General features: G+C 43.9%; 1 protein-coding gene across 2 annotated transcripts; it reads right to left on the minus strand.

Moving 5' to 3' along the window:
- Positions 1 to 663: 663 nt before the first annotated feature.
- Positions 664 to 16351, minus strand: ECRG4 (ECRG4 augurin precursor). 2 transcript variants are annotated; one of them, XM_035115067.2, is made up of 5 exons: positions 16076 to 16351; positions 6199 to 6327; positions 4908 to 4955; positions 3405 to 3562; positions 664 to 1019 (listed from the first exon to the last, which is right to left on the minus strand). In XM_035115067.2, exons 2-5 carry the CDS (start codon positions 6269 to 6271, stop codon positions 858 to 860), a joined length of 441 nt encoding a protein of 146 aa, XP_034970958.1. In that variant the 5' UTR covers positions 6272 to 6327; positions 16076 to 16351; the 3' UTR covers positions 664 to 857. The 2 variants fall into 2 exon arrangements, with proteins under 2 accessions (XP_034970958.1, XP_060129385.1); XM_060273402.1 differs by lacking the exon at positions 16076 to 16351 and adding an exon at positions 6463 to 6504.
- Positions 16352 to 23439: the final 7088 nt, after the last annotated feature.

Below are 23439 nucleotides of genomic sequence, written 5' to 3' on the forward strand. Positions count from 1 at the left end.
TTCTCCACTGTAGCAAATGCAGAGGAAACTGCATTGCTATTTGCAGTACTAATTAACACATTCACACCACTCGTTCATATTCCCCTAATTTAATTATAATGCAAAATCCCTACACAAACAGTATCTTACTATTTTATTTAAAGTAGTAGAACATTATTATAACGGCGCTCATGCTATACTGCTAGCTTGGAGGATTAAAGACAAACTATTTTGAGGGCCACCAACTTGGACATCTTTAAAAATGGGATTTGACAAATTCATGGAAGATGGTCCTACCTCCATAGTAAGTATACTTCTTAATACCAGTTGCTGGAAACAACAAGAGGGGAGAGTGTTGCTGTGCTCAAGTTCCATTTGCGGGTGGCCCATAGTCATCTGGGAGATGGGTCACTGTGAGAAGTGGCTGCTGGACTAAATGGGCCGATGGCTTGATCCAACAGGCTCTTTAAGTTCTTGTTGCAACCCTGTAAGCAATGGTTTCTGCCAATATATGAATGTTTAGGGTCTGATTATCAATTCACACTTTTGGGAGGGCGCATTGATTTTTTACCAAAGCCATATGCCACCCACTGTTATAGTAGACTGGAACGTCCTTCAAGATAACTGAAATTTCATAAGGTAACCATTCCGTCTTACAATAATTTCACCAAAAATACTGGGAAGAATACTTATCAAGAAATTTTAATGCTAACGTTTATACATGTTATGCTACTGAGTGGATATAAAAACATTCCATAACTACTACTTCTTTGTTATTAATGTTTATAACAAACTAGTTAATTTCAAAGAAGCGTAAGAGGCACCTTTGGGCGGCATCCGTATTCCTGGCGTTCTAATCCAGAGAAGGAGAGATGAGATTAATAATCGTCATAATTGACACTTGCTCCATGCCTAAAGGTATGTGGGTTTCGTGGGCCAATAGGTGCATCTTCATCATAATGGTGATGGTAATAACCCCCGTAATATTCATGGCCACTACGGCCTAGATTTGACCAGTAGGAGACATCATCTTCAAATTTCTGCATACAAGAAAAAAATAAGTGCTAGCAATCAGCTACTAGCTGCAACTTTGCCATGCAAAGGGGTCAGCACCTTTGTAAATAGTAACAACTTCCTGTATTGCATTGGAAGGTTTCTCTTTTATTCATACTGTTACCCAAATCAACTTATGCATGCAATTCTGTTATATGCAGTGCAGAATAATTACGGGTCTGAGAAGAAACAAAGCAAAGCTTTAGGATAAAAAAAAAAACCGTTGAAATGATTTGAAGCCTGCCCAATTATTTAAAAAGTTGATTAGAAGCCTGCACAATCTTTCATATTTGAAAACTAGATGACTCTTGGGGGGGGGGACTTCTATGAGCCTATGCTTATGCAACATCACACGTGTTGACTCATTTTCACTGCTCTAGACTCGCACCCATTTTGCACAGTATTCACATTAAATTAAAAACCTCCCTGTATTTAAGTACTTCGTGGCCCGGAAGCTGTACGCCGGCTCCCTCGGCCAGTAAAGCAAGATGAGCGCCGCAACCCCAAAGTCGTCCGCAACTGGACCTAACGGTCAGGGGTACCTTTACCTTTTACCAATTTAAAATTCCTAGACATGAAGAGTGAGTATAGGCTGTTTTCAACAATTTACCAAGCTCAGAGAGGTTTCAAAACTTTAGTTTCGCATACTAACTTGAACTCTGAAATTCTATAAAATCAACTCTACTTCAAGTTCTGACCTATATCCCAAACCCTCAAAATGTTTGCTGTATATTTAATCACTTATTACAGTAGTACCTCATTTCACTGCTCTTAGCCTATGATGATGCTATATCACTCCAAAGAAAACAGTCTCATTAATGTTTATGTTCATGAAAGGATCCCAGTTTTGTTTGTTTGTAATCCAAATTATGATATCTTTAAATAAAGCACAATGTGCCTTGTTACTTATGAAGAAAAGGAATAATTAATATTATTGGATCTTTTTACCTGCCCAGGTGTATGAATTCTTTTGATTCACAATTGTTTTAAAAGATATTTAAAGGTAATCAAATTATGTAGTGGGGACCCAGGTGGCGCTGCGGGTTAAACCACAGAATCTAGGGCTTGCTGATCAGAAGGTCGGTGGTTCGAATCCCTGCAATGGGGTGAGCTCCCGTTGCTCGGTCCCAGCTCCTGCCAACCTAGCAGTTTGAAAGCACATCAAAGTGCAAGTAGATAAATAGGGACCGCTACAGCGGGAAGGTAAACAGCATTTCCGTGCGCTGCTCTGGTTCGCCAGAACCAGCTTTGTCATGCTGGCCACATAACCCAGAGGCTGTCTGCGGACAAATGCCGGCTCCCTCGGCCTATATGAGTGCCGCAACCCCAGAGTCGGACACGACTAGACCTGATGGTCAGGGGCCCCTTTACCTTAAATTATATAGTAGTTTACATTTTTGTAGTTTTCTTAGGCTCAATATTTAAGCTACTGTTAGAATATCTCTCCAGTCTACAACAGCCATGGAACTCAATAAATTTTCCTTTGCTATATTCAGGTACTACAATACATTAATGTAATAAATTGCTGCATTTTAATTGCTGTATAAATCCCCAGAGCAAAATCTGTAATAAGTTTTGTTCCACACAATATTTAGAAGAAAACTATCCAAAAGTTTCCCTTTGTTGTTACATTTTCTTTTTAAAAGGCGGGAACTGCCAATGCTACTACTGCAATAAAGGTAGCATTGAGCAGTGGAAAAGTTGTATCTTTTACTTCCTGTTTTGTGTATATACAAAGTTGTAAAATTGTTGCTTTCCTTGATTGCTCACAAGATTGCCAGTCTTGTGTTTGTGAAGCTGTCAGTTGCCTTCTACATTAAAGTCATTGGGTCAGCTGCTGTTTCCTTTAAAAGGAGGAAAACACGCCGACCTGCCCCGCTCTGACAGTGTTATTAGGTGTTGTGTGTTCAAAATCAGAAACTTGACACCTTAAATGGATGATGGGCAGTAGGCACCTGGAGTCTCAAAGCACTTTTTAACCTGCATCAAACTATTTGCAAGCAGTGCAGGGTGATGTCATATGACTGACAGGTAGGTAGTGCCACCCACCCATCCAATCTGACTCATGAAGGGTAAGGGAGATGACGACGTGGCCACTGGCCCAGATCAGGTTTCCTAGTTCTAAGAGCTGGGGTGGACTATCCGATTCCTGTTTCAATGAACTTCACATAATCAGACCCAAGTTAACCACTAGAAAACTCCCCTTTCCAGACCATGCCTGCTTCTATCTGAAAGAAAAATACTCTAAACCCTGTTTCACGCGAAGACGACGAAAACAATCATAAAAAGTAAATTAATTGACATAACAATTGGAGGGGGCTTCAGTGAGTTGCCTTTTCGGATGTTCCAAAATAGAAAATGTTGCCACTTACTGCTTCATCAAAGCCTAAGTAGAGAAATTGCTGGTACCACTGCTGTACATCTGGTTGACTCCTATCCCACAGCTGCCGCTTCTGACGTTTCAAGCTGCTCAAAAACTCCTTGGCCTTATCTTCTTTGACAGACACATCTGCCTTAACCGGAACAGGAGCTGAAATGCAAGAGACGGCAGACCCAAGAACGGTTTAACCTAAAGGTTGCTTACTCTCTAGATAATGTCACTTGTCACAAGCAGATATCAATTACATGTTTTGGATTGACAGGTGGAAGGGGCTGGTAGGAGTTGGGGGTCCAAACACCTGACAGGTCTATAGGTTCCTCATCCCTGCTCTGAAGTATCCTACAATGCTTATAAAGAACAATAAATAAAACTCCTAATCCATTCTGAAGATCAAAATGTATAAAACCTTTGCATGTGGATCTGTTATGCAACTTTGAATGCTAAATTCTGTGTTGCTTTGTGTGACAAGCACATACTGGACTGTATATCAAACAACATGAGAAGAGGTATTCTGTGATACTGGACAATTGCAGTGAAGTATCCCTGGGTATTGTACTGGCATATGAAGGATGACTCCAGACAAGAGCCTAGAACTACATGTTCTGTCTTCCTCTGATTTGCAACAGTGGCCATCATAGCCTGTAAAAATTAGATTGAAGGGTGCTTTTGACTTTCACTAACTTCGTATTTCCCACAGTCCCTAATGGGACAGTTGTACAAGGGGAAAGACAGGTGGGAAATAAATAATAATAATAATAATTTGTACCCCGCCCATCCGGCTGGGTTTCCCTAGCTACTCTGGGCGGCTTCCAACAAAGATTGAAACGCATTAAAATGTCACACATGAAAAACTTCCCTAAACAGGGCTGCCTTCAGATGTTTTCTAAATGTCAGGTAGTTGTTTATCTCTTTGACATCTGATGGGAGGGCATTCCACAGGGCGGGTGCCACTACCGAGAAGGCCCTCTGCCTGGTTCCCTGTAGCTTTGCTTCTCGCAGTGAGGGATCCGCCAGAAGGCCCTCGGCGCTAGATCTCAGTGTCCAGGCTGAACGATGGGGGTGGAGACGCTCCTTCAGGTATACTGGTCCGAAGCGGTTTAGGGCTTTAAAGGTCAGCACCAACACTTTGAATTGTGCTCAGAAACGTACTGGGAATTAAGTGTCCCTCTTTTTACAAGCCATTTAATCCCTTGAAAATTTCTCCCACTTGCCCCCAGGGCCATCTTAAGTGTATCTGGTGCCCTGGCGCCATGGTGCGAAGATCCCTCCGGTGCCCCCCCGCCCCGTTTCCCGGCACGGCTGTCTGGTGGGTGCAGCGCGGTGCCCCCCTGGCGCCCCGGCGCCCTGGCGCATTGCACCACCCAGCCTTGCCGCCTTCTGAAACAGACCCAAGATATGGGCAGGAGGTGTGGCTCTGGTTTGTGTTAGCTGCTGTTTCTCTGGCAGGTAACAGCTGAGGCAGAAAGAGCCACGAGTTGGGAGACAGAGAACTTACCTTCCCGTCTTTGGAGCATCAGCTTAAGTTTATTTCCTCTTGATACACCTAAAGGAATCCAAAATCAAAATAAACCAGGATTGAAATAATTTACAAGGTTTCCTGCAAAGCACTGCTCTCTTAGCATGAGTTGTGAATGTATTTGTTTGAGAAAGGTGAGCCTGCAGAAAACAAGATGCTTCTGTCGCCAAATGAAGGTCTTTCTCTCCCCCCCCCCCAGTGCTTACTTACAATAGTAAATTGTAGAAATTTGCCTGTCTGAAGCCCCACCCCAATCCAGGGAACTAAGGGGTCTCATTCCAGAAAAGTGTAATGTTAGAACCCGATTAGAGAACCGAGGCAAGGCTAGCCAATGTGGTACCCTTCAGATGTTGTGTACAACTCCCATAATTTCCGACCGCTGCCCTTACTAGCTGGGGCCAATGGGAGCTGGAATCCAGCCACAACCCCCTTGTCTAAAGGATGGAGCATAATGAACTCTGTTGGTAACTGTCAATCTGCAAAGGTTGCTTTGCTGTATGCCCGCCTAGAGATTACACCTATGCCTTTGAAACAGACATGTCAAACATAAGGTCCCCAGTTTTTTTGGGGGGGGCAGACTTTGTGACATGGAATCATATAATTATAGAGTTGAAATAGACCCTGAGGATCCTCTATTCCAACCCCCGCAATGCAGGAATTTGCAGCTGACCCATACGGGGATCCAACATGCAACCTTGGCAACATATATACGACGTGGCAATATTGGAGCTACGGTATCAGCAGGGTTATAAAGGGGATACTTTCTGGAAAAAGCGAAGAGACTGTCCTGGGCTGGGAGTGAAAAACATGATTGCTTCCACAGCTGGCTGTTTAGGCGAGGGAACACAGTCTCTTTCATCCAGCAAAGCAAATCCACATTATATGCATCACATCTGAAGTGTTGTTTACACATTTAATAATATGGAGTATTATTAGCAGCGGTATGGAATGGGCTTTGTTTTGTTTTGAAGTGTGTGTCTGGGCATCTGCTGGGGGGGGGGACATCCCTCCTGGATGCAAAGCTTAGAACCTCGTTTTTATGAGCAAGGGGACATCAGATCAGGAGTTTCCTACTTCCCAGCTCCAACCAGCCATTCTCCCTTGGGGAATTTTGGCGGGAAGCTGCTGCCTTGCTCAGCCTCAGCGTGCGCCCGCTTGCCTTGGGGGGCATCATCCTGCGTGCCCGCCGCCCTCTTTTCCCCCTCCACACAAAAATGCCTCCCTAAGCCCCACTTCCCCGGCCCCTTTCCAGCGTGCGGGGCTGACTCACCGGGACTCAGGCACACGAGGAGGAGGACCAGCGTGAGCGCAGCCCACGAGAGCGCCCGTCGCCCGGGCACCATTTTGGCGGGAATCTCCGTCCGGCCGAGTTTCGCCTGGCGCTGCGCTCTCCCTTCGCCTGCGGGGAGAAAAGCGAGATGCGGCTGGTGCTCTGGACAGGGGGAGGAGCCGGGGATGGGAGGGAAGGAGGGAGCGCGCTAAGCAACGGGCAGGCTGAGCCGGGGGCGCGGCGGATAAAGCGACTGCAGCCCACCTGGTTGCGCATGGAGGAAGGGGAAAAAAGAAAGAACCGCTCGGCGGGGTGTTTGTGTGTGTGTGTGAGAGAGAAGGGGATTTCTGAAGCAGCAAAGCGGCAGCTGGCGCGCTTCCCACATTCCAGATGCGTTTTGTTTGGTCGCTTCGGGGCCACCTGCTCATTGAGCCTCCATGGCGTTTGCATAAAGGTTGTGCGACGCATGTTGCTTCTTGAGCATGCATTCTATCATAGGAGCCAACTCCTTGGGGGCTGAGGTCCCTTCGCCCCCCCACCCCCTTAAGATATTTGCGGCGGGGCTTGCCTCCGACCCCAAGATGATGGACACTGCCATTCAAATCATCATATTAATAAAGGTAAACTGGACCCCTGGACGGTTAAGTCCAATCAAAGGCAACTATGGGGTTGCAGCGCTCATCTCGCTTTCAGGCCAAGGGAGCCGGCGTTTGTCCACAGACAGCTTTCTGGATCATGGCCAGCATGACTAAACCTCTTCTGGTGGAACAGGACACCATGATGGAGACCAGAGCGCATGGAAACACTGTTTACCTTCCCGCCAAGGCAGTAACTATTTGTCTACTTGCACCGGTGTGCTTTCGAACTGCTACGGCAGGTTGGCAGAAGCTGGGACAGAGCAACGGGAGCTCACTCCGTCGTGGGGATTTGAACCGCTGACCTTCCGATCGGCAAGGCCAAGAGGTTCCAGTGGTTGAGACCACAGCACCACCTCCACCCATTCAAATAGTGTGCAGTGCACCACATCATGTGATGGAATATGCAAGGCGGGGCTTACCTGCTTCCCCCCCCCCAAAAAAAATATTGTTTTCAAGTTGGCATCCCTGGTTTGTTATTGAGGTGGCATATAAAAAACACTGTCAAAATGCTTTTTTAAAAAAAGTGCTTTGAAAAACACATTGAATTTGGCGTAGCTCACTGTTGCCATCGAGTGTCACATTTGCATATTGCACTTTACAACACATTTGAGACATTTTATTTGCTGCCGAGTCCTGTCAGTTCCAGCAAATGTCCAGCCACACTTTCCAGTGTATGCAGCCCACACTTTCCTTAACGCGAAATAAATATGAGTTTGGGTGGGGGTAGGCTAAATGCCTGGGGCCCCTTTTAATTCGTGGAATTAAATCATCTCATCCTGGTGTCGGCTTTAGGGTACTGCAGGCAGTTAGCCCACACCAGGCACCAACACAGGGCACCATCGTTCTGCCCGGACACTGAGGTCCAGCTCCGAGTGCCTTCTGGCACTTCCCTCACTGCAAGAAGCCAAGTTACAGGGAACCAGGCAGAGGGCCTTCTTGGTAGTGGTGCCCGCCCTGTGGAATACCCTCCCATCAGATGTCAAAGATAAACAACTATCTGATGTTTAGAATTCCCAGCATCTCCAGGTAGGTCTGGGAGAGAGGTCCACCTGAAATGCTGGAGAGCTGCCGCCGGTAGACAACACTTAGCTAGATGGACCAATGGTCTGGCTCATTATAAGGCAGCTTCCTAGATACTGCAATCTGTTCCGCACATCATGCTAAGCCAAAACCTGACTTGGCATGAATAAGCAGACTCTGGAAGAGGAGAATGCAACCGCTTTGCTTAGCATGGTGTTTTTGCTGCTGCATATAGTTTGGCTTAGTGCCTTGTCCAAGCCTGGACTTGTGGTTTGGCACTCTCTAGACAAACCAAAAACTAATCAAGGTTTTGTCCTGTGGTTCATGGCTCGTGGTTTGTCTGGGAGAGCTAAACAGCTGAGATAAACTGCATCTGGGCAAGAAATTAAACCAAACTATGGTTTAGCTCAGCACAGCACAGCAGCAAAACGAAGAGAAAGGGCACGGACTCCTTTCTGGGAGCTCTCATACTAATGCCAAGGCACACAGTTTGGAAAGCTCTGTATTCGATTTATATACCACCCTTCATCAAAAGATCTCAGGGCGGTTCACAAGATAAAAACATGAGATAAAAGCACAAATAAATTGCTTAAAACAGACACAACAAAACAATCTGTGCATATGTATGTATGTATGTATGTGTATGTATGCATTCATAACCCACAAAGGGAAAAGATGTTGGCTGCAAAGTACATCAAACTGACTACGTGGAGGGGCCTGGACAATGTCTGAGTTTTCAATTTACTAGTATTTGTTTAGGTATGATAGACTGTTAAGGCATCAGTGCTGCAAATAAAAGATAACTCGGCAGGTTTGTTAAACATATCCACACAAGAAATCAAGTTCTGAACATAAAAGCAGGCATTCAGGGCAGGGTAGGAACACATTTCTTTCAAAGGTTCGCATAATGCAAGGCCTATAATAAAACCACCAGTTACCAGCATTGCCCCAAATAAAAATAAACACATTTTGCCAGAAGCCTTAATAAGAGAAAACACTTTCAGTTTTGTGAAGCCCAGTAAGGAATTTTCAATGTCCACGAGGGGCCAGAACTTCTAATTGCATAGTACATAGTGTCTGACATTCTGCTGCTATTAATTTCTTCTAATGAGTGCTGATATATTACCTTAATTGAACCAAGTAGGTTGCAACTTAAATGCACTTGGCATGGCAAATTGGTTTCTAAAGTTAGTTCCAAGAAAACTACAGGAGTCATGAGTTTCTTCCAAATAACAAGAGCATTAAGCTCATCAGTCAAGGCCTCCCGAAGTATTTTGACTCTCATCACTGTGTACTGCGGTTTGCTTTTTGCTGATGCTGAATGGAGGAGGCTAACACTTGACCTTAGGAGGGAAATTACATCTAAACAAGCAATTTGCATCTGTATCTTAATAATGTTCCAGATGTCTGTGCTCAAGCATGTCTGTCTGCCTATTTACATGTCTTGAACTGTTTAATTGGCATAAGCAGGAGAGGTATGGTCAGGAATCTTAGAGGGAGCTTAAAAGACAGGCTCCTGTTAAGGTAATTTGATCTTTCATCTGGGAAAGCTCCCCAACTATTCTTAGAACAATACTGACGATAAGACTCCAGGCCTACCAAGTGTCCCTATTTTCCAGGGATAGTCCAGGATTTACAGAAGCCATCCCAGTTTTCTGACATCCCAGAATGTCCTACTTTTCTTAGGACGTTCCTGTTTTCATCAGAGAAATGTTGGACAGTATGGAGTTATGCGGCCTCCGAGCCAAGGAGATAAGTAACTATACAACCTTTAGAAGACATCTGATGGCAGCCCTGTATAGGGAAGTTTTTTAAAAAATGTTTTATTATGTTTTTATATGTGTTGGAAGTTGCCCAGAGTGGCTGGGGCAACCCAGTGCTCATTGTGAATTTAAGGCAGGAGTGGGGGGGGGATCTTTTTCAGACTGAGGACCTCATTCCCTTCTGGGTGGGTCCTTTCTGTGGGTGCATCCAGAGGTAAAAAGTGAAGGAGCAATGAATTTAAGTCTTACTTTTATATAGCAGGCTCATTTCTAGTCTGTGCACACACACCCCTCTATCCAGGAAAACCAAGAATTGTGGTCAGGAGTTCAAGAACTCTTTCCAGCCAGATAAAAACACCCAAGAGAATATGAAGCTAGATTGTTGCGAGACATAGCCTGGAGAAAGGGGGTGGGCTCTGAAGTGTCCCAAGGACAGACAGATCTGGACAGTAGCATTTGTGCTCCGGGCTGGAAGACCCCCACCCGTTTCAGACCCTCAAAATGCCCCTATTTTCCAGGGATTGTCCTGGATTTACAGAAGTCATCCCAGTTTCTGATTTGATCCCAGAATGTCCCGCTTTTTGTTAAAGGTAAAGGTACCCCTAACTGTTAGGTCCAGTTGCGGACAACTCTAGGGTTGCGGCGCTCATCTCGCTTTATTGGCCGAGGGAGCTGGTGTACAGCTTCCAGGTCATGTGGCCAGCATGATTAAGCTGCTTCTGGTGAACCAGAGCAGCGCACGGGAACGCCATTTACCTTCCTGCCGGAGTGGTACCTATTTATCTACTTGCACTTTGAGGTGCTTTTGAACTGCTAGGTTGGCAGCAACAGGGACCAAACAATGGGAGCTCACCCTGTTATGGGGATTCGAACTGCCGACCTTCTGATCGGCAAGTCCTAGGCTTTTCGTTAGGACGTCCCTATTTTAATTGGAGAAATATTGGTGGGTATGGAGTTACGCAGCGCCCGAACCATCTGAAGGCAGCCCTGTGCTGTATAGTGAAGTTTTTAAATGTTTAATGTATATATATTGGATCCTGCCCAGAGTGGCTGGAGCAAGCCAATTAGATGGTAGGGGTATATATAGTAAGATGATGATGATGATGATGATGATGATGATGATGATGATGATGGGGTAGAATGTCCCTATTCTTCACTAGAGAAAAGTTGGAGGGTATGTTGTTTTAAGGGCTTCCTTTGGGACATATAAAGGTTTTTTTCATGTGTTTCCTAATCATTACCTTAATCTGTTTTGGCAAAATCAGTTTTGGTTGCTCAGTGTGTTTAGTTATTGAAAAGTCAAGAATTATCATTATCATCCATCCTAATAACTGCATGATGAAAATGTTTTTACAGGTTGTTCCTTGTGCCTGTGTATCAAGATTCAGGATGCAACTAGTTGGGCTTGAGTGTTACTACTGTGCTGTTTGTCATGAAGAAATACGCTTTCCAGCCACTGCCTTAGGGCTCTGCATAGCTGAAGACCTGCTCCTGGTTTCCCCCCACCCCACCCCATTTCTACTTCAATTTTCTCTCCATAAAAACAGCAATTCAAGGCAAAGCTACAGAACCCACAAACAATTACAATCCATTAAATGAATCAATAGTGCAGCAAAAATATCAGCAACAGAACTATAAAGTTAATATTCTATTAGAACACCGAAATGCCACAAATAGATCAATCCTCAAGAGCCCAAATGAAAATGTTTTATGCGATCTTCTAGCGGTGAATAGATTTTGGGCTCTCGCTGAGATTTGGGCACGCCTCATTGGAGAGTGGATGTCACAGACAGGATGCTACCCTTCTGAAGGGCCTGGAATCTGCCCCAGGAGATGCAACTTCTCAGCCAGATGGTGCAGAGAACAGAGTGCTGCCCATCAATTGAAATTGGCAGGAATGTTCAGTATGGGAGCAGCAATTGTTTCAGTTATGCTGGACAGTTTGCAGATCTCATGGACCGCATTGTTCCTGGGTTTTTTTTTTGGGGGGGGGGCAGATTGAAGGAAGTGTTCCTACCACTGAAGAGGAGGGAAATAATACAGGTGAAACTCGGAAAATTAGAATATCATCAAAAAGTGCATTTATTTCAGTAATGCAACTTATTTTCTTTTAATTTTTACAAATACTTTCTTTTGGAAATTCCACAGTAATAAAACAAATAGTTACAATAATACAAAAATAAACATTGCTATTACATTTCATTAATTACATTTCATTTATAATTGACCCGCCTAACGACAAATAATTACAATTACAACAAATAAAGGCTTTGCATGTCATGCATCTATCTCATATATTGGTTTCACCTTTTAAGTTGCATTACTGAAATAAATGCACTTTTCGACGATATTCTAATTTTCCGAGTTTCACCTGTATATACTAGATCAGGCATCCCGAAACTCAGCCCTCCAGATGTTTTGGGACTGCAATTCCCATCATCCATGACCACTGGTCCTGTTAGCTAGGGATGATGGGAGTAGTAGTCCCAAAACATCTGGAGGGCTGAGTTTGGGGATGCCTGTACTAGATTCTATAGCCTCATTCTAATTATCTTTAAAACCTTTCAGTTCTGCAAGCATGTTTCCCTTAGGATGCATTGTCCCCTGATAAATGGAAGCCTCTACTTAATAAAGCATTTGTGAAGCTGCATTAAGTTTTGGATCTAATACACAAAGCAAGGTAGGACCGGACTAGGGTAATTGTGCGGAAAATTATAGCTTTGCCTACACTAAAGCACTTCCCATTTCATTTCTGTCTCTGACTCTTGCCCTGATGCAGATGCACAAAGGAATACCAGAGAACAGAGTTGCAGTAGGGTAGTTTATTCAGCGTGCAAAGATTCAGCACCAGTTAACTGCATGGTGATGATGTGAAGAGAAGCTCTCAGAGGAGATTACTCCCCCCCCCTCCCCCGCCCAACTGAGCATTCTGAAATATGAATGCTTTTGAAGAAGTATCTTCTGCTGCTGCTTAGCACATATTTTCGTATCAAGTATGTGACAGCATGTGTGACCAGTGTAATTTGGTGTGGGTAATCACTTTGTAAATTGGGGGCAATAGAATGGAATGCACAAAAATCCTCTCTGTGAGCAGAAAGTCGGGCAAGTACAAAGCGCTCATTCTATGCAGTGTGAAACCACATTTATATAGAGTGGAACTCCCGTACCCAAGAGGCCACTATATGAGCAATTAGGACAGACTTTACATATTAGATACTGAAATGTTCCAGTAAAAAGACTATATATATATATATATATATATATATATATATATATATATATCCATTTTTTTAAATCACTGATCATTTATACCAGGCATCCCCAAACTGCGGCCCTCCAGATGTTTTCACCTACAGCTCCCATGATCCCTAGCTAAGAGGACCAGTGGTCGGGGAAGATGGGAATTGTAGTCCAAAACATCTGGAGGGCCAAAGTTTGGGGATGCCTGATTTATACTGTGAACAATGTGGGGGGTGGGGATTTCCCTGGCAGGGCATTTGATTTAGTTTTCATCCTTTTTACAAACCTTTTTGACATTTGCAAAGAATCTTTGTGCAAATGAAATGATTAAAAAACAGCAACCAAGTGATCTCAATCTTAACCAAAAAAGGCTTGCAGACCATCCTTCCCTCAAGCAGCAAATGATTGGCTTGGAGGGAGCAGGAAGTATTTTTCCTTGCAAATTCTTCCAGTGAACAGTTGGGGGTGGAGAAGTTCAGGAAGAGGAGGAGGAGGAGGAGGAGGAGGAGGAGCTAAATTAACAGAGTGGCTCTGCACACCTTTTCTTTTTTTAATTACAGACTGAGGTGATGCCAGGAGAAGTTAGTGGAAGGAGGAGCCTGGCTTCTCAGCAGAGCAGATGGTGGCCCTACTGTTTTTCTCTTTTGGATGGAGGTACAAGTAAGGGCATTTTAACAGTGCAAGAGAAGTTCTAAGATGATTTTGTAAAAATGGCTTCGAGAGACTTTTCTCTCGTAGTATGAGAAGCATCAGGGCACGTTTGTGCACCGACCCGGCATTTTGCGCATACACAAAGTTATATGGCTTTGTAACTGAGCGGCACAAAGCTTTCCCTGTGATGCTGTCCTCAGGACCTTCTTGGCTAGCAGAGCACCTACACCTTTGAGCATAGGGGGATTTGAACTCCCCTTGAGGGAAGTTCGGCCCTTGTGTGCTCAACTTGAGGAGGGAGGGAAGCATACACAACAACAACAACAACAACAACAACAACAACAACAACAACAACAACAACAACAACATGGCAAGCATGCTCCCTGCAGCCTTAGAAACAAAGCCTACCAATCAAGGACTGTGCCACCCATGCACAGGAGCCAGCAATCTCATTGTGCCCAGCGCATCTTTGCACACACAGCGCTCAAGATAACAGCAGTGTCTCTACTCCAGCCAGTGGCAGAGGTATCAAGAAGCTCAATACTACCGGTACTACTAGTTCCTTGGCATATCCAGACAGGAATTTAAATCCTCTCATGTTGCTCATGAGCACAACAGAGAAAAGGGAGGATACAGCGCCCACATTGCTCTCTGAGCAGGAAGCCTGCAGAGACTCACCTGGGAAAGGAAAGTGCCTTTTCACAAGCAGGTAAAAGGAGGAAGTTAGGGGATGTGACAAGGGCAACCAGAGCCACACACTGACAGAAGAGATCTCCAGAACCTCACTGCAAAAGGCACAGGATATTGCCAACTCCATTGTGGTTTCTGCAGTGTACCTGAGTCAGCCTTTTCTCCTTCCCTGTGGTAAGACTTACTTCGCCAAAACCTTTCCTAGGCATTACAAGTATGGGCCATCATGAAACAGCCATATGTATAATTTTAAAACATATACACATAAACAGCCATGTAAAATATGTAATAGCGAGGATTTTCATTGGAATTTCTTCCCGCTGAATAGTGCCGTTCACCCCTGTGGTAAGTCAAGTTTCTAGCAAGATGAATGTTCCTCTAGAATTTAGTCTGTGAAAGAAACATTTCTCAAGAACAAAAGTTTACCCCTTGAGCCTTAGGCTAGTAAGGTAGTCCTCTCCCTCCCTCCCTCCCTCCCTCCCTCCCTCCCTCTCTCTCTCACACCCCCCCCTTGCTGAAACAGATTACTGTACAGTATTTCCAAAGAGTTCCTTAATTGTTTACTAAAAATCTGCTCCTTTCTAGATACACGAACTCACTGTGCAGAATTCAAAACACAAGCATAGCTAAACAGTGCTAATGTTAAGGGTGAATAACTATTTGGCTTAAAATAAACAGTGTTAAGAGAGTATCTAAACCACATGCAAATCTTCCTTAGCTGCATTGTCTAGTTCTGCTTTTCCTCTTCCTCCCTCCCTCCCTTTTTGGTTTAGACAGTTTTTAAATTTTACTTTGAGCTTGGACTACAAAATCAGATTGAATGAAGCTTAAAATCAATCCAACCATGTCACATTTCTGTTCATCAGTAAATGCCTCATGTAAAAAGATTTTTTTTACCTTTCTAGAAACAAATTACCAGTAAATGTGAAACTGAGGAAAAATTTATTGGGTAACACTTGGATAGTAAGACTTGGATAGTAAGGTATGGGAAAGGTAAAATGTGCATAAAAATCTAGACATGAGCACAACCATTGGAAAAAAATTCAAAAAGGGAGCAATCACTTATGTCCAAAATGCCTTCTTAAAGAGGAATGATTTGTTGTTGTGGGAACCTGTGTGGCATCTGAGGAGAATTTATAAAAACCAGCACAGCATCAGCCCTTAAAGATAAAAAGTGTATTTACACCTACAGCTGATACCAGGTAAAATATACCCAGAACTTGTGCGAAACCCCCACTAAAGTTAAGGAGAGCAGCAAAAAAAGCCAGGTTTTTCAGTCATGCAGAACCCTATGCATATTTGTTTGGAATTGCCTTGGATATAATGGTCCGCGACTCTTACCGCTGTGTGTATAGGATTGCAACCTTTAATTAAGCAAGGTCCTTTGAATTGGGCCCAAGTCTTCAAATACCAATGTAAACAATGCTACTTAATAATGTGCTTCATATTTAGATTACATAATAATAGCGAACCGTTTTCCAGCTATTCAAAATGAGTAATTTTGCTGCTATATAATTTCTAGCCCCTGTTCAGAGGCTGATCTATATATAATAGAGCTAGAGTAGTTTTGGAGTAAAATCACATTGAATAGGGCAAATGTTATGCGAGTAGTGGGAGGGTTGTAGATAATGTATACAGAACGAACTAAAAGAAACCTCTGTCGCAAGCTATATTTTCCTGAGCAAATAAAATACTACAAGTCCATGACATTTAAACCACAGTTCCTACAATCAGCCTGCATTTGACCTTTCAGTACAATAATATAAAGCAGTCAATTTTTCTCTTTCTCTATCTGAATTCAAATTGCTGTTGTTGTTGTTTTTTAAAAAAATCCCATTCCTATAGTAAACACATACTCTTATTTAATAAAATTACCTTTCCAGTAATCAGCTTCCTGCCTTCGTGCTTGGCCAGAAGAAGTGACTCTTTATTGAAGCACACCTTGGACTTCTGAAAGAAATAAGAAACTGGGTAATGGGGGGGGGGGGAGTATTACAGCTTTTTTTTAACCGCTAGGACCAATGTATGAAGGACATATTTATTCTATTTTTGCAGAAATCCAACCCTTTGCAGAAAAAGCTCCACAAAGCACTTCGTGGATGAATTAGGAAGAATCACATTTCTGCTCAGGCAGGAGGACAGCATTTCAAAAGGGAAAGAAATATGATTGCAAGCAGATGCTCCCTCATGTTCTCATCTTAAAGGAATGAATACGTGTGTGTGTGTGTGTTCAGGCAGAATGATGAACAACAGATTTCAGGGTGCATTTAATCTTAATTTCTTGCAGATGAGGGAAACAAGTATATTTTGGCACGACTTGTACACTGCACAGGCAGTATTTCTCTGTTCTTGCTGGAAATAAAAATTTTGCTTCTGGATGTTGCTGGAGACCACTTGTGTCATGGGATAGCAACCGATTAAGAAACAGGAAGCAGAGAGTAGGAATAAATAGATAGCTCTCCATTGGAAGAATGCAGAAAGTGCAGTTCCCCAAGGATCAGTATTGGAACCAGTGCTTTCTAACTTATTAAGGATTTAGAGTTAGGGATGAACAAAGTTTGTTCGTGATGCTGAACTGTGTGCGTTTCCTACTAGAGGGGAACAAAGAGTACAATATTTAAGAAACCTTTCAATTAAAGTTAGGCAGAGTATTTCAATCAGCTATATTTGCATCATATTTTGCATTTTCAGTTCTAGGTGTTATCTGAGCCAGCATCATTATCTATGCTAGTTTAGTTGTAAGGCCTTATCCAGCGGCAACAGGTACATGGGGGTGAAGGGGCTTCAGCTCCCCCAATATTTTTGGGCAGGGGGCAGTGCTTCCCCCAATATTGAGGGGACTGCCACCCCCTGCTGCCACCGGGCACCCTCCATGCACCCCAGAGCCAGGCGGTGGCTGGGACAGGCACGGAGGGCAATCTCCATGCTTGCTCGTCACAGTCGCAGCCTAGAAGCCTAGGAGCTGCGCTGCAGCAGGGACGAGCAAGCACCAAGATCACCCTCCTCACGTCCCACCACCTGGCACATGCCAGTGGCATCACGTGACATGTCACATGACCACGCCCCCTCAATGTGGAGGGCAAGTCTCATTTTATCCTTGGCTTGATTTCTCTTGCAAGAGAAGTGCTGCACCTGTTTCTCTGCCATTTGCTTAGTTACTGTATTTATTCCTGAGAATCAGACATTCTGTCCTAACACAATAGCACCCCTGTATCTTCTCAAATGGGCTTCCATTTCCCTCACACACACACCCAGTGCCGTTTTAGCATTTTATGGCTCTGCACGCCCCCGCCCCCCCCGAGAGACAAATCAGAATGTTCCCTTCTAATATTGTTTGCAGTAAGTTGTAAAGAAGTGCTAGTTTGGACGACGATGACAACAAAGCTAAGACGTACACACCACCCACTCCAATCTTTGGCCTTTTGGAAGAAGAATTGCAACTTTGATGTTTCCTCCAAGTCATTTCTATCTTTGTTCTTTTAGAAGAATGTTGTTACCCAATGGAAAGATGATTAGCATAACACTGTAAAAGAAACTACCACTGAGATCTATAGCCTGATATTGCATGCACCTGTTTACTCAAAACTTTACTCTTCCTCAGAAACTAAGGCTGCTATTTGTTCTGCATTTCCCCCCCCCCCTCTTTCCTGCCTTGCGTACTGTTCACAAATAACATCTATATTCATTATGCTCTGTATCCAGTGACTGAGCTAGCTACGGTAACAGGGAAAGATATGTTCTCCCTGTTTCCTTGGACTCTCCATTAGTGTTGGCCTGCTCCCTTTGCTTCCTTGCATTCCTGTTTACACAACAGTACTTCACAGCTTCTGGACCAATAACTTAAAACCAGCAGACATTTCTATGGCTCCTTCACTTAGACCAGTACACAGAAGTGATGAATGTCTTCTTTGTGTGGTTTTGTAGGTTGAGACAACATCAACAGCGATGAGGCTGAAGCCAGATTTTAGAGGTTTTTCGGGGAACTAAAGGTGGAATGGCAGAATCCTTTTGCCCTTGCTGTTCTGTGCCCACTCATCCTGCTAGGGTCTCTGGTAAATGGTTTTCCTTCGAGTGCCTTGAAAGATGCCTCATCACCTAATACCGAGAGCAAAGTGGATTACAGTGGTACCTCCACTTATGAATTTAATGCGTTCCGAACGCACATTCGTAAGTCGAAATAATTTGTAAGTCGAATCCCATAGGAATGCATTGGGAGAAAAAATTCGTAAGTCGAAGCAACCATATCTAAAAATTCATAAGTAGAAAAAAATCCAATCTAAACCGCATCCAAGATGGTGGACGGAGCTCTGTTCGTAAGTAGAAACATTCGTAAGTAGAGTTATTCGTAAGTAGCTGTATAAGCAGCTTCATCCATGAAAACTTTGAAAACCAATAATCAGAGCAAGCTCCGCTTTTTATAAGTTGTGCTGGGTGAAAGCTGCTTAGTAAGCCATTTTATTCTCAAGTGAAAAGAAACCCTCCTGCTGCACAGTGGGCTGCAAAACTTAAGGGATGGCGTTTGCAAAGAAATGGGATTTGGCTGCAGATTGAGCTCTGCTCCCACCTGCAAAGGCATGCACAACCTGAGGATCGAGGGGGAAAGCCAAACCCCCCTCCCACTGGGGTGGCTTTGTGGAGTGACAAGGCAGCCACCACATCTGCAACTCTCCTGCTCACAGCAGCTGCAGTGGAAGGCAGGGGCAGGGAGAGAATGACTCAGCCCAACGCCATCGTGCATTGAAACCAACTCATGATCTGGTCGATACTAGGCCAGCTCAGCTTTTTTGCTGACTCATTCCAGTGGTTTTTCCTGAATACTTCCAGTGGGCAGAAGGGGCAGGGCTGGTGCCAACAGGGTGATGCTTCTGCTATTCCTTCAACATCATGGGGGTCTGGCTTGCTCTGGCTATCCAGGTCGTTTCTCCTTTCTTCTGTTATGCTTTATGCAAGGCTATCTGCTTTGATAGGGACCCAGGTGGCGCTGTGGGTTAAACCACAAAGTCTAGGGCTTGCTGATCAGAAGATCGGTGGTTCGAATCCCTGCAACGGGGTGAGCTCCCGTTGCTCGGTCCCAGCTCCTGCCCACCTAGCAGTTCGAAAGAACATCAAAGTGCAAGTAGATAAATAGGGACCGCTACAGCGGGAAGGTAAACAGCGTTTCCGTGCGCTGCTCTGGTTCGCCAGAAGCAGCTTTGTCATGCTGGCCACATGACCCGGAAGCTGTCTGTGGACAAACGCCGGCTCCCTCGGCCTATAGAGCGAGATGAGCGCCGCAACCCCAGAGTTGGACTCGGACACGACTGGACCTGATGGTCAGGGGCCCCTTTACCTTTACCTATCTGCTTTGAAGTATTTATTCTTCCTCAAGTGCCTGGTCAGTTGACCTGCTAAAATAGGTTGTGTTTTTCCTCCCAGTGCTTTCTCCTTTTAAACAGCGTTGTTGTTGTTTTTTGGACACACTTTAATTTTTATTTATTAAATTTGTATGCCGCCCTTCATTCGTAGATCTCAGAGCAGTTCATAACATAAAAATACAAGATAAAAACACATTTTAAAAAATCAATTCCCCCCCCACCTCCCACAAACACATCTGAATTGGCCCCAGAAGGTGGGACGGGATTAGTGCAATATGCTCAAACTGTCTTGCCCCTGGGAGCAATCTGGCCACTGGATTTTGTTCCAGCTGAAGCTTCCGAACAGTCATCAGAGGCAGCCCTATGTATAACACATTGCAGTAATCTAACCTAGGGGCTATCAGAACATAGGCAACATAGGGGCACAATAGGGCCACCAGCCCAAGCTGATGGAAGGCACTCCACGCCACTTTAAAACTCTTAAGCTGAGTGCTTACTGTGGGTTTTTTTTAAAAAAAAATTTGTATAGAGGCTTGTGTATACAACAGTAGCATTTTTACTCAACTATTGTTGCTAGATTGGAGAAAATAATATACAGCGTGATTATATTTTTATAATATGTTATGATTCTGTTATGAGTCTGCTGTCCCTTGAAAGCTCAAGCGACAAAACCTGAGCATCTTTACTTTTGTTTTGTTTTTAAGTAACTTATTTAACCTTTGCAGACACAATTTGCAAAATTTCTGATGCACTTGTACTCTGGGGCAGAGCGAGATTGTTACTTTCCCTTCCATGCTGCTCAAACATTTGGAGCACTACAATCTGGTTTGAAGATGAATTAACTGTGACGCATCTGAAGATCTTGTGGCCACCACACCATTGCTTTCTGCACACATCTGGCGAGTATGTGTTACTGCCTGGCTCTCACATTTATCTTCATCTGTTCCATATTCTGCAACTCTGGTCATAATGCCAGAAACCATTTTCCAGCACTGTAAACATTTGTTAGCAGATAGAGGACTGGCAAGGCTATATGGCTATGCCGTAGCAGCTCTTTCAAGAACAGGGTGCAGCATTTAAATTTTTTTTTTCTTTTATTGTATACCCAAGGCATACATTTTCACATTCAAGAGTAAAGGTTGTATCCAATGCTGCTGTTCTGCTCACTCTCCTGCACAGTGAAACTCCACTCTCTTCTCCTACAGCCTGCCATGCACTCTCAAAATATTCTCCAGAGGTTTGGGGAACCCTCTGGGGACAACTGGGGGCACAGGGAGAGTAGAAGAGAGGAAAGTCCTTTTGCCCAAGCAGAACTCTGCTTGCACAGTATTGAGATACAGGTCAAAGCCCAGATGCTCAAAGAGAAAATACAGTAGTAGATGTAAGTTTCAGTTTGTCAATGGGGCCTTACCCTAAGTAAAGCCATTTTTTGTCCATGTGTAATTTATTTTGTAGCGTTATTCATGCCGCTTTCCTTATGCCTGAAGAGATCATTATTGTTCCTGGACGCAATTTATATGGTGTTCATTTCAGGAGGAAAATAAGCAGCAATGGGATGTGAATTCTACAGGGAAAATTATTTGAAGCTTGTGCAAATATTCCAGCAACCAAAGACCAAAGGGAGAAAAATACATTTTTTTGCTCACAAAAGCAAATATTTTAAAATAAACAAAATTCATTTTCAGGTGATTTCGTCTGTCACTATTTGGGTTTTATTTTGTTTTGACACTTACTCCTTTAGTTATCACAGTGGAGGTGTCTGTCCTGCACTTTAACAAATTGCGACTTGGGGAGTAGAAAAGGCGAAGAACTGTGAATGGGTACTGTTCAATTTAATAGGAAAAAAGTGACTTTCCTTATGGAAAATGTGGAGCCAGTTTGGACATAATAGCCAATAAAAGTGAGGGAAAACATTCCTACTTCAATGAAACGGATTTTTGAGGCAGCTAAAGTTATTTTTCTTCTTTTTGTTTTACTTTTGATTACCAAAAAATGTGCTGTATTATAGCACCAAGAAGCCCTAGGCAGGACGAGGGCTGCACTGCGATCTTGACTTCAAGGCGTTGCAAGCTTGATACTAAACAGGATCTTAAGTTGGCTTTTACACGGGGCCTTTGTTTCTGGTCCTGTTCATACCCCAAACATGCCTTTAACTTCTCATGTCTGGTGAAAACATGGGGAGTGTTTTACAAGCTGCTGTCTAGCAATCCTAACCTGCTACTTTCTGTGAACTTGGGTTGACGAGGCTCAGCTCCACACCATGAAGCGGGAAAGAGCTACTTTCTAAAACAAATTCAGGCTTGACAGATAATTGCACAGCAACATGCTCAGGTTCAGCCCCTGACAGTGCAAGACTGTGTTGATGCACCTTGATATTGAGCCGAGTTACTTTGTGAGAAGATACTGTCAGCCTCAGCTTTGTAGTTACCACAATGGGTCAGCTTTTGAAAGGGCACACTTCAAAAAGCACCAACGCACAAAAACAAACTCATTTACTACCACATGTTCACGAGTCACTTACCCAAAGCGTACAATTTAAGCAGGGCAAACTGACGGGGTGTGTGTGAATATGTGGCAGATTCCCCACCTCTTCTTGCATTTCCAGAATAAGAATGTCCTCTCCCATAAAAGCTTTTTTATGGAAATGATGAATCATACTTAAGTGTTCTGGAGCAGCACCTACATCTGTATGTATAAGGGAAGCAAATCAAAGAAGGTCTATTTCTCTGTGCTGACATCTCTTTCATCAGCCAGTTCCCCGAGCCAGTTCCCATCGGCAGCTCCTTCTTTCCTCCCACTTCGGGAGGTAAAATTCTGGTTCCTGCACCAAGACATCACATGCCAGGAGCCAGAAGAGGCTACATTAAGCACCTCCACACATCTAATATTATGCATCCTTGGCTGTTCCATATCATACAGGGTTGGGTTTTAAGTTACTGTTGGATTCACAGGGCTACCCATTAGTAAAACCAGTAGTAAAAATATGTGGCTCACGGCATCAAGAATGGCTTCACTATAGTAATACCATACACCATTCCATACCCTTCCAACTCCCTGGCCAAGAGCAGCTTAGAATAGATGTGTATGCTTCTCACAGGGCAAAACCCCCTTTTCCCACACCTCTCTTGAAATGAAGGGACTTTAAGGAGCAACTGGTGGTACAGCGCAAAACCCTCCTGGAATGACCTGCCATTTAACTATGAAGATCAAAATAACAATGGGTGGAATATTCAGGTTGTAAAACAATTTTTTGGGTGTGTGTAAAGCAGGTGTGGGGAACCTTTGGCCCTCCAGATGTTGGCTGAACTTTAAAACTCCCAGCAGCCTTAGCAAGTCTGACCAAGGGCTAAGGAATGATGGGAGTTGTAGTTCAGCAACATCCGGAGCGTCGAAGGCTCCCCACACCTGGCCTTAAACAATTATTTGGCTTTTGGTGGTTATGAGTGCACAGACCACATACAGATCTATGTCTAAGATGGGTTTATCTCTGATGCCAAAAATGGGAAAAATGAACCCTGATGTGTTTATAAATCCCAGTTGTCATAAAAGACTACTGCCATACAGAAGATTTGAGGTGGGGCATGGAGGGTGGCAGCAGGCCTTTTGTTTTGGCTTAAACGTTTGGCCAGCTAAAGCTGCAAAATATGAAATACATCCATTTCCTCTTGCCTATTTTCCTTCTAACAATAGCCCAGGCTGAAGCGCTTGTGTAATAGAGAGACTGCTATTCAGAAAAGGAAAACTGGCCTTGCTCTCCCTTCCTCCCCCTCTTCTCTCCGCGCGCTCATTTTGGGCCCTGCTTCCAAGCACATGCGCGGCCCCTCTGTTGCCCGCTGCACAAAGCTCTGGGTGGATTATAAAGCCATAAGTGTGTGCGGCTGTTCT

The sequence above is a fragment of the Zootoca vivipara genome, chromosome 4 (genome assembly GCF_963506605.1).
Source record: "Zootoca vivipara chromosome 4, rZooViv1.1, whole genome shotgun sequence".
NCBI lineage: Eukaryota > Metazoa > Chordata > Lepidosauria > Squamata > Lacertidae > Zootoca > Zootoca vivipara.